The following is an 11,488-nucleotide window of genomic DNA, read 5'->3' on the forward strand; positions in this document are numbered from 1 at the left end:
TCCCGTACCATAACGTACACCCTCTTTTTACGGCAACTAAACGACCAAGGCATTTTATTCTTGTTTTTTAAGTAATGTACCCATACTGCGTGGTTAAATTGAGTAACATTTGCTCTGCTTTATTTATTCTTTTTAGAAGATTTTTATTTATTTATTTTACAGGCAGAGAGGCAGGCAGAGAGAGGGGGAGGAAGCAGGCTCCCTGCTGAGCAGAGAGCCCGATGCGGGGCTCCATCCCAGGACCCTGAGATCATGACCTGAGCCAAAGGCAGAGGCTTTAACCCACTGAGCCACCCAGGCGCCCCTCTGCTTTGTTTTTTTTTATGAAGTTCATCATTTTGGAGGGTGCGGTTCTGCGGCTTCTAGTGCATTCGCGACGTGCCACGTCAGCACCCGTTCCAGAACGTTCTGTTCACCCGTTTGCCATCACCGCCCCCGGCCGCCCCACCACTGAACCCCCAGGGTTTCTGTGTGCCGTTGCCTATCTGGACGTTTCACACACACAATGCGACAGCGTGTGGCTTCTGTCACCGAGTGTCATGTTCACATGGATTGTCCCCGGTGGAGGCTTCCTCCTGGGTCAACAGTGCACCCTGTTCTATGGAGGGACAGCCCCGGGGGGACGTGCGGGTTCTGTGCACTCCCCGGCCCGTGGGAACAGAGCCGTGGGGCCCTTGGTGCCGGGCGCTGCATGCACGCATGCTCGCTTCCCTCGAGGGCAGCGTTGCTCTGTCATGGGTCCTTCCACACTAGCTTTCAGACAGGCCACCAGCCTGGCTTCCACAGCAGCCACACCGTGTCCAGCCCAGTGGCACTGAAGCAGCTCCCGTGTCCCCATGCCCTCAGCAATACCCCTTAGTGTCTGTTCTCCCAACTGAAACTGGCTGGGGGTGTAGGAAATGGGGTCTCACCGTGGTCCCCACAGCACTCCCCTAATGACCAAGATGGGGTCATGTCCGTGTTGGCTGTTTCTGGAGTTTCTTTGGGGGGAAATCTGCAGAACTCCTTGGCCCATTTATGAGTGGGGCTATTTATCTTAGTGGGTCGTAATAGTTCTTCATGTGGGCTGCTTGCTAGACCCTTGTCAGAGCTGAGACTGGCAAGCGTTCTCTCCCGCAAGGAGCGTTATACTTTTTTCATGGGGAGAATGCCTCTTTTAAGCCACTGAGCATGGACTCTAGAATTTCAGTAGGGTCAGTCCAAGATCCTAGTGCCAATTCCCCCAGCTGTGTGGCCTCGGGCAGGTCAGTGCCCCTCTCTGGGCCTTAGCGTTTGTACCACAGGCAGCACTGATTTGTGAGATCCGGTGGGAGAAAGTCAGGGAGCCTGGCTGGTCAGGTGGACGGTGTGGACTGGGCCTGGCCCACTGGGTGGATGGTGTGGACAGGGGCCCAGTCCATTGGATGGACAGTGTGGACGGGGGCCCATCAGACAGATGACGTGGACGGGGCCCGGCCTATCAGATGGATGGTGTGGACAGGGGGGCCCATCAGGTGGATCGTGTGAATGGGGGCCCAGCCCGTTGGACGGATGGTGTAGACAGGAGCCCACCCCATTGGGCAGACGGTGTGGATGGGGGCCTGGCCTGTTGGATGGACACTGTGGACGGGGGCCTGTGGGGCAGATGGTGTGGACATGGCCCATGGGACAGAAGATGTGGACAGGGGGTTGTGGGGCAGACAGCGTGGATGTGCCTCATGGGACAGACTGTGTACGGGGCTGGCAATAGGGCATTGCCCCCCTCACCTGTGTGCCTGTGTGTCCCCAGCCAACAACATCTGCTTCTACGGGGAGTGCTCCTACTACTGCTCCACGGAGCATGCCCTCTGCGGGAAGCCGGACCAGATTGAGGGCTCACTGGCAGCCTTCCTGCCTGACCTGTCCCTGGCCAAGAGGAAGACGTGGCGGAACCCCTGGAGGCGCTCGTACCACAAGCGGAAGAAAGCAGAGTGAGTGTCAGGCAGGCCCTGCCATGCAGGGCCCCATCCTTCTGCTGGCATCACGGGGGTCTCAGAGGCTTCTGCCCACTGTGCTCAGATGGGCCTTGGGCCTGCTGCCCGCCTCAGGCTGGAGGGAGTGTCAGGAAAGGAGGACATGCACAGCTCTTTGCCCCCAGTGTGGGCGACACTGCTCCTCATGCATAGATGACAGGAAGGGCAGCCTCATTCTGGGAACCAGACGTGTCCCCCACGTGGTGCTGGCCGGCCCAGTGCAGGCTGGAAACACAGCCTCTCAGGACTGGAACTCTGCATTCGCTCTGTGCCCTTCTTGTCCCTGAAGAGATGGCTGTGAAGGGGTCTCTGGGGTGTGGTGTCCAGATCCTAACCCTCCAGAATCTTGGCATCTGGAGCAAACAGCAGCCTCCAGATGTGGCTTGATCACCTCCCAACCCCCTGCTCCTGTTAATGCGGCCTTGGCTGGCAGCCCTGCTCTGTGGTGACACCTCTCTCCACCCCAAGTCCTCACTGCAATAATCCTGCTGTGCTGAGCTGGTCTGGGCCTCCCTGTCCACCCAGAGGAAGAAACTGACCTTCTCACATGGGCTCTTCCACAGGTGGGAAGTGGACCCCGACTACTGTGAGGAGGTGAAGCAGACGCCCCCCTATGACAGCAGCCACCGTGTTCTGGACATCATGGACATGACCATTTTTGACTTCCTCATGGGTAAGTTGGCAGCCCGGGCTTGCACCAGGAGCCCCCACCCTGCGTGTGACCCAGCAGCGGCCAAGCCCCTGCTTTGCTCTGTCCCTTGGGCTCCAGGCTCAGAGGTGGGGAGTTGTTCCCTGAGTTTTCAGCTTGCTTCTCTCCACAGGAAACATGGACCGCCATCACTATGAGACTTTTGAGAAGTTTGGGAACGAGACATTTATTATCCACTTGGACAATGGAAGAGGGTGAGCCGCGTTCTTACTCCTCCCAGACCCAGGAGGACCAGGCTCTGAGTGGGAGATGGTGGCCGTCCCCCACAGATGCTGTGTGTGTGATGCAGGGTGCTGGCCCCGGGCCTCCAGCTCCTGTCGGCAGGAAGCATTGCTAGTGTTACTCCTCCTGGTCCCCAGGGTCACCCCTGTGTGTTGAGTCCTGCGATGTTCTCATGTTGCCCAGGAGAAACTGAGGCCCAGAGAGGCTGCTTGCCCAGAAAGGCCGTGAGGAGCACTTTGCCCATCACATAGTCACATGGGATTGGCTAGCTGCGACGTGTGGCCCTCCTACCCCACAAAGAGGGCCTGTGGCCACTGTAGGCTGGGCCCTCGGCTGTCCTGGGCCACCGAGGAGAGCCGTCTGCTGGGTGGATGTGGGTACAGGGACCTGCCTTTCCCAAATGGTTACTAGTGCTGGTGCTAGGACAAGTTGGCAGCTGGCACCTGGACAGTTGGGTGTGGGGGCTGCGGTCACCCAACTGCCAAGGACAGTACCATGGCCGGACCCTGGGGGCACCTTCTCCACTTCGCCTGTCTCAGACCCCAGTACAGCAGCCAAAACATTAGGGTACTTTCAGGGACATGCCTCATCCCAGGGCCTGTGTCTGGTGCTGGGCACAGCAAAGACAAGACCACATAGCCCAGGTGCTGGGGACACAGTGCCGGAGAGCTGGGGACAGCCGGGGATGCTGGGGCACGGTGCCGGGGTGATGGGGATAGTCAGCCAGGGGTACTGGGAACTCAGTGCTGGGATGCTGGGGACATTCAGCCAGGGGTCCTGGGGCACAGTTCTGGGGTGCTGGGGACACTCAGCTGGGGATGCTGGAACACAGTGCTGGGGTGATGAGGAGAGTCAGCCAGGGGCACTGCGGACACGGTGCTGGGATGTTGGGGACACTAAGCCAGAGGTGCTTGGGACAATCAGCCAGGGGCATTGGGGATACAGTGCCGGGGTGCTGGGGACAGTCAGTTGTGGGAGCTGGGAACACATTGCTGGTGACAGCTGGAGGTGCTGGGGACAGTCAGCAGGGGGCACTAGGGATCTAGTTCTTGGGTACTAGGGACACTCAGAAGGGGTGCTGGGGCCACTCAGCCGGGGGTCTGGGGACAGTCAATCCAAAGTGCTGGGGCACAGTGCCAGGGGCAATGGGGGCACAGTGCTGGGGACACTCCACTGGGCATACTGGGGGCACTCACCCAGGGGTGCTGGGGACAGTCAGCTATGGGAGCTGGGAACACCGTACTGGTGCCAGTCAGCCAGGGGGTGCTGGGGCACAGTGCCAGGTTGCTGAGGACACTCAGCCGGTGGCGCTGGGGACAGTGTTGGGATGTTGGGGACACTCAGCCAGGTGTGCTAGGGAGAGTCAGTTAGGGGTGCTGGGGCAAGTGCCAGGAGTACTGGGGACAGTCAGCCGGGGACCCTAGGACACAGTGCTGGGTGCTGAGGACAGTCAGCCAGTGGCGCTGGGGACACAGTGCTGGGATGCAGGGGACTCAGCTGGGGTGCTGGAGACACAGGGCTGGGTGCTGGGGACAGACATCCAGGGGCACTGAGGACATAGTGCTAGGGTGTTGGGGACACTTAGCCAGGGGTGCTGGAGAGACAGTGCCAGGGTGATGGGGACAGTCACCTGTGGGTTCTGGGGACACTCAGCCAGAGGTGCTAGGTTACAGTGCCAGTGGTACTGGGGATACTCAGCTGGGGGTGCTGGGCATAGTATTGGAGGTGTTGGGACACTTAGCCACAGTGCTGGGGATAGTCAGCCTGGGGCAATGGGGACACAGTGCTGGGATGCGAGGAACACTCAGCCAGGGGTGCTAGGTTATAGTGCCAGGTTATAGTTGGGGTCACTCAGCTGGGGGCACTAGGGACACAGTGCTGGGTGTGTTGGGACCCTAACCTGGGGGTGCTGGGCAGTCAGTGTCCTAGGGACACCCAGCTGGGGTGCTGGGGTCATAGTGCTAGGGACACTCCACTGGGGGGTGTGGGGACACTCAGCCAGGGTGCTAGGTTACAGTGCTGGGGATGCTGGGACACTTAGCCATGGCACCGGGGACACAATGCTGGGATGTTGGGGACACTCAGTCAGGGGTGTTGGTGACAGCTGGCGGTGCTAGGGACACAGTGCTGGGTGCTAGGGACAGTGAGCTGAGGGTGATGGGCACAGGGCTGGGTGCTGGGTACACTCAGCCAGGGGATATGGGGCACAATGCCAAGATGGTGGGGGGAAAGTGCCAGCATACTGGGGACACCCAGGAATGCTGGGGCACAGTGCTGAGGTGCTGGAGTCAGCCGGGGTGCTGGGGACACAGTGCTAGGGACACTCCACAAGGGGGCGCTTGGGACAATCAGCCAGGGGCATGGGGGACGCAACGCCGGGGTGCTGGGGAGTCAGCTGGGGGTGTGGGGGACACTCAGCCAGGGATGCTGGGGCACGGTGCCAGGGCTGCTGGGGAGAGTCAGCTGTGGGCGCTGGGAACACAGTGCTGGTGATGGTCAGCTGAGGGCACTGGGGACCTAGTACTTGGTACAGTCAGCTGGAGGCACTGGCGTCAAAGTGCTGGTGGGCTGGGAACAGTCAGTCCAGGATGCTGGGCATATAGTTCTGGGGTACTGGGGACACTCATCCAGGGGTGCTAGGAACAGTCAGCTGGGGGTACTGGGGACACTCAGCCAGGGGCACTGAGGACACGGTGCTGGGGAGATACAGGCAGTCAGCCAGGGGTGCAGGGGACATGGGACACAGTGCCAGGGTGGTGGAGATAGCCGGGGCGCTGGGGATACCGTGCTGGGATCCTGGGAATCCTCAGCTGGGGGTGCTGGGGAGAGTCAGCCAGGGATGCTGGGGACACTCGGCTGGGGGTGCTGGGGATCTAGTGCTGGGTTCTGGGGACACTGGGGTCAAAGTGCTGGGGACAGTCAGCCAAGGGTGCTGGGCATATAGTTCTGGGGTACTGGGGACACTTAGCCGGGGTGCTAGGGACAGTCAGCTGGGGGTGCTGGGGCCACTCAGCCCGGGGCACTGGGGACAGTCGGGCAGGGGCACCGAGGACACGTGCTGGGGTGATGCAGTCAGCGGAGGGTGCGGGACACTCAGCTGTGGGTGCTGGGGACATGGGCGGGGTGGTAGAGACAACTGGGGGTGCTGGAGACACAGTGCTGGGATCCTGGGGACACTCAGCCAGGGATGCTGGGGACACACAGCCAGGGTCACTGGGGAAAGTCAGCCAGGGATGCTGGGATGCTGGGGACACTCAGCCAGGGATAGTAGGGACAGTCAGCCAGGGGTGTGGGACACAGTGCCGGAGTGGTGGAGACAGTCGGGGGCACTGGGGAGAGTCAGCCAGAGGTGCTGGGGTTGGCCAGCTGGGGGCGCTGGGGACACAGTGCTGGGATGTTGGGGGCACTAAGCCAGGGGTGCTGGGGACACTCAGCCAGGGGTGCTAGGGATACTCCGCCGGATGGTGATGGGGGCACTCAGCCAGGAGTGCTGAGGCACAGTGCCAGGGGTACTGGGACACTTAGTCGGGGTGCTGGGGATGCAGTGCAGGGGGTGTTTGGGACAGCCAGCTGTGGGAGCTGGGAACACAGTGCTGGTGACAGCCAGCCGGTGCTGGGGACACTCAGCCAGGGGTGCTAGTTACAGTGCCAGGGTGGGGGACAGGCAACCGAGGGTGCTGGGACACTCAGGGTGATGGGGAAAGTCAGCTGGGGGTGCTAAGGACACAGTGCTGGGGTGCTGGTGATAGGCAACGGTGTTGGGGACGCTCAGCAGGGATGCTAGGGATAGTCAGCAGGGGGTGCTGGGTGCATAGTGCTGGGGTGATGGGGACAATCAACTGGGGGTGTGAGGGACACTCAGCCAGGGATGCTAGGTTACAGTGCCAGGGTGCTGGGGCCACTCATCCAGGGGGCTGGGGCACAGTCCTGGGTAATGGGGACAGTTAGCTGGGGCGCTGTGGACACAAAGCCGGGACTTGGGGGACAGCAGTGTCTTGGGGACACATTGCCCCATCTCCATGGCTGTGGCTCTCCAGTAGGGCACACAGGGCGCTGCCCGCTGCAGGGCTGGGGTCCCCCATGGAGTGCCCTGTTGCAGGCTCTGCACACGGGTGTCCTGCGTGTCGTGTCCCCAACAATTCTGTGCTTCCTCGGCAGGTTTGGGAAGTATTCCCATGATGAGCTGTCCATTCTGGTGCCTTTACAGCAGTGCTGCAGGTATGGCGCCCCACTCTGCGTCCCCCCGCCTCCCGGGGAGCCCTCAGTCCAGCCACAGATTGGGCAGAGGCCCCCAGCCCCCCTCCCATGGCCTGGCAGCATGCAGCCCAGCACCCGGGGCCCGAGCTGTGGCATCCCCAGCCCCTCCCGGCGCATGTCTCAGGCCAGCCGTGATGGCCCCCATCACAGATGAAGACACTGGGGCTCAGACTGGCGTCCTGCCCCCCCAGCACTCCGTGCCCCTTGCTGCCACCCTCTTTGGGGCTCCCCCCATACCTTTTCCCTTTTCGGGTGGGGAACCAAGCCATGGGGCAGAACCAGAAGCTCCCTGCCCGGGGAAGGTGTGTGGGGCTGAGCTGGGCTCAGTCTCCCGGATACATGGGCCATCCTCCCCACCCTGCATCTGCCTGGAGTGTTGGGTCCCTGCGGGCACTGCCAGACCTCCCGTGGCCACCTGCTCTGCCAGGCAGGACCCTTACCGCAGCGCCTCCGGGAGGCAGGGACCCGCCTGGGACTGCCCCTGGCTTGGCGCCGGTGTCCCCTGTGCCCAGGCCCCGAGGCTGGGGCCTGACCTGTCTCTCCCCGGCAGGGTCAGGAAGTCCACCTACCTTCGGCTGCAGCTCCTGGCCAAGGAGGAGTACCGGCTGAGTCTGCTGATGGCAGAGTCCCTGCGCAAGGACCGCGTGGCCCCCGTCCTGTACCGGCCGCACCTGGAGGCGCTGGACCGGCGGCTGCGCATCGTGCTGCGGGCCATTGGGGACTGCGTGGAGAAGGACGGGCCGCACAGCGTGCTGGAGGACGACCTGGATGCCGAGCACAGAGTGCCCCCCGGCAGGTAGTGACCAAGAGCCGCCGGCCTGCCGTGGAGGAGGGACACGCGTGTCCACGCTGTGATTCGGTGACTGCGGGAACAGATGGACCGCTCCTGGGGTCAGGCACCGCAGGCCCGACGGGACTCACGGTGTCCGCTTTGAGACTGGAGAAGGCTGGGGAGGGGGCGCTCTGAGCTCATGGACAAGGCAGCCTGGCGGCGGGGGCCACCCACCCTTCTATATGGGAAGGAAGCCTTTACTGACTGTTTTGTATTTATACTTGGTGTCTATGTATATAAATAGAGCGACACCTTGCAGACCCCAGACCACCCACCAAATGCACACGTGGGGGCCGTGCCCCCTGGGGCCGGCCTCTCCTGCCAGGTGTGCTCCCACTCTGGACCTAACTTGAAACAGACTCCCACCTGTCCTCCCTCCTGGGAGGCCCATGGCCAGACGGCTCACGGTCTCGGCCTGGTGCACGGCGGGGCTCCCGACGGCACCATAGGCTGGTCGGCGGGCAGACTCCCAGTTTCAGAGTGACGTCAGTGACCACGTCTTCCGTTTCTCAGAGCCACCCGGCAGCGCCTGGGACCTCCCTTGGCGGCCCAGGGTGCTGCTCGTCTCCTGACTTCGCTTTGATCATTGGTGCAAAGACATCACACGGGCTCTTTCAAGGGCCTCGGCAACAGGATGAATTTTGCAACATTTTTGTGGAATAGTTTGCAATGTGGTAAAAGTGCAATAAAAATAGAGCAAATGTATGCTGGGGTCTGGGCAGCTCACGCCCTGAGCTCAGCGGCCACCCAGCCTCCCTCCACACAGGTCAGGCCTGCAAGAGGGCAGAGCTGGGTTCAGCTTCCAAGGTCCAAGGGGCTGTGGCTGGGAGGCTGGAGGTGGGGGAAGCCCCCTGTCCTACTCCTGGTGTGGCTGACCAAGCTGGGAGGGGGTCCCTGAAGACATGGGCCAGTCCCAGAGGGCAGCAGCACATCTACACAGCCCAGGTGTGCCCAGTGGAGCCAGGAGAAGTCTGGCCCTGTAGGCCGCAGGGCCTGAATCTTGCTGGGAGCCCTTCCTGGGGGCTCCCCGAGATTGTTGCCTGCAGGGGCTTAGTGTGGGCACAGGGCACCGCGACAGGGCAGCCCCAGGGGTTCCAAGGGGAGGACACTGCTGAGCACTGACGTAAACCCCAGAGAGTCCCAGGGAGCAGAAAGTCCTGGGTGTCAGAGCCCTGGCCACCTCCAGAGCTCCCAGCCCCTCTGGTGCCCCAGGACCACTGGTTTCTGTGCACCTGACTCCATGCAAAGCTGCCACCACATATTATTCCTGGTCTCTAAGGCAGAACGGCAAGGTTGATCTTTTCCTCATTTCACAGGTGGGGACACGGAGGCTCAGGGAGGGGCTGACATACAGCACAAAAGTCAGTTTAGGCTTCCAGAATGGCCAAGCCGTTGCCTGCCAGGCGGAGGGGGTAGGGCCCACAGCAGAACCACAAAGGGACCTCAGACTACAAAGGAAGTAAATGGGGGGATGATAAAGTGAACCCCAAAGGCAGCCCCCCATCAATAACCCACCTGGCACTTGCTTCCCACCCAGCACTCCCCTGGTAACACCACTGGCTCAGGCGTCCCTGCCCCTTCCTGTCTGTGGCTGTACCTGCGTACCTATGGCCTCACCCCCCCCCAGCCTCCTGCTGGGCCCCTGTCCCTGCTGCACGGGGAACAGGTAAGTGCCTGGAGGAGGACCTGACGAGGTCCCATGATCAGAAGCAGCCAGTTCTGCTGCCGGGAGAGCGTACCCCCCAGCCTCCTCCCAGGCCGCCCCAAGAGAACACAGGGACTCTGAAGCTAGGGCTGTTGTCCTTACCCCCCAGGCCCCCGGTCCATGTGCACGGGTCCAATGGTGCTCACTGGGTGGCTGCTGGAGGCAGGCCGGAGGGCCCACTGTTGACCACAACGGACCCTGGAGGTTTGCAGGGTGGTGAGGGGGACACACGGCCAACTCCCATGTGCAGCTCCAAATAACAGGGATGGCAAAGGGACAGAGGAAATGGAAATCCTGGGGCAGGGCCATGTGCAAAGACAGGTCTCCCGAGTTCAAGTGGAGGCCCGACCTCCAATGTGCCAGCATTCACAGACGGACCTTCAAGGAGGCAATTCAAGTTGAAGGTGGGGCAATCCCCCAGGACTGACGTCCTTGCAGGAGGAGGAAGCACCCCTGCAGATCGCCCCCGGCACACGCAGGGGCAGGCCACATGGGGCGGGCCACATGGGGACAAGCAGGAGACCTCACCAGGAGCCAGCCCGGCCCCTGGTCTTCAGAGTCCGGCCTGTGGACAGTGAGAGAAAGAGACGCCTGTGTGTCCACAGCCCCGCGCGGGAGCTCTGAAGCAGTGCCCACGGCACGGTGGGACATCCACATCTGGGCTTTTCCCTCGGGTCCCAGCACAGGACTCCCAGGTCTTTTGGAGCTGCCTGAGCAAAGGGAGGAGGAGGAAAGCAGGGGGAGGCCAGTGACGGGGCTGGCCAGGAAAAGCGTCGTAAGCAAGCACGCAGTGGTCACCCAGATTCACGTCAGAACCTGTCTCTGGGACCTGGAGTCAAATCAAACCAAACCAATCCCCGGCGCACCCACGGCTGTGGGAGAGAACTCAGAACCAACTCTCAGACCAGCCTTCCCCCCGGGGCTCCAGTGAAATCCCGTGGGGTGCCAAGAGGCCAGAGCAGAGGGAGCAGGTCCCAAGCAAGCAGGAGAAAAAAGGGCTTCCCATTCAACTCCTCTTGGTGCAAGTCAGCTTCCCCCGGACCCTTACCCACCCGTCCGGCCCTCAGACCAGAGAGCATCTCACCAGAGGTGGCTAGGGGAAAGTGCGGGCAAGAATTCAAACAAAACCCCCTCAGTCGGCCTGGGAACTCCTTATAGAGACTCGAGGGGCAGGGAGGGGGGGCAGGCAGCACCCTGCCTGAGGCCATGGGAGACAACATGCGTGCAGAGGGGCAATGCAGGTAGGGTGGGCACCCCTCATTTCCCAGCCCCTCCCCAGAAGTCTGAGATGCACAAAGGACAAAGGACACCCCCCATGGCTCAAGAGAAGGATGACAAAGGCGCCTCACGAACCGCAGGCCCTCCCGGGTGCACCCTCTGGCTCCCCGGGCCAGCTGGGAGGAACCTGAATGCACAGACCATGGGGGCCAGAGCCTCAGAGGCCAAGCGCCCAGGCAGAGCCTTCAGCAGGCTCCCAGGAGGTCCAGCCGCAAAGCATCACCCCAGCGGCTTCCACTGTCACCCAGATTACAGAGCCACCCCCACGCATCCATCCCAAATCCTGACCAGTTTCCGAGGAAAATTCTGCTCCTCCCAGCACCCCACCCAGAGGGACCTTAACAAGAGGCGAGCAAAGGAGGTCGCAAGCGACCTCTGCCTGGGTGTGGGGTGTGGTGAGTGAAGGAAGACAAAAGAGCAGAATCCCAAAGCCCCCAAACGTGGGGAGGAGCTGCCCATATGCACGGAGGGAACTTTCTTACTCTTCACGGCAT

General features: G+C 61.7%; 1 protein-coding gene across 1 annotated transcript in view; it reads left to right on the plus strand.

The window, feature by feature from the left end:
- The window catches only part of FAM20C (FAM20C golgi associated secretory pathway kinase), a 35,154-nt gene extending 26,438 nt beyond the window's left edge, over positions 1–8,716 (plus strand). Inside the window, exons 6-10 of the mRNA XM_044233125.1 lie at positions 1,769–1,949; positions 2,555–2,664; positions 2,813–2,894; positions 7,081–7,140; positions 7,730–8,716. Of these exons, the coding sequence (XP_044089060.1) occupies positions 1,769–1,949; positions 2,555–2,664; positions 2,813–2,894; positions 7,081–7,140; positions 7,730–7,979 (683 nt within the window). The 3' untranslated portion in view covers positions 7,980–8,716. The remainder of the gene's footprint in view (positions 1–1,768; positions 1,950–2,554; positions 2,665–2,812; positions 2,895–7,080; positions 7,141–7,729) is intronic.
- Positions 8,717–11,488: the final 2,772 nt, after the last annotated feature.

This window comes from Neovison vison, chromosome 14, assembly GCF_020171115.1.
Source record: "Neovison vison isolate M4711 chromosome 14, ASM_NN_V1, whole genome shotgun sequence".
Classification (NCBI taxonomy): Eukaryota; Metazoa; Chordata; class Mammalia; order Carnivora; family Mustelidae; genus Neogale; species Neogale vison.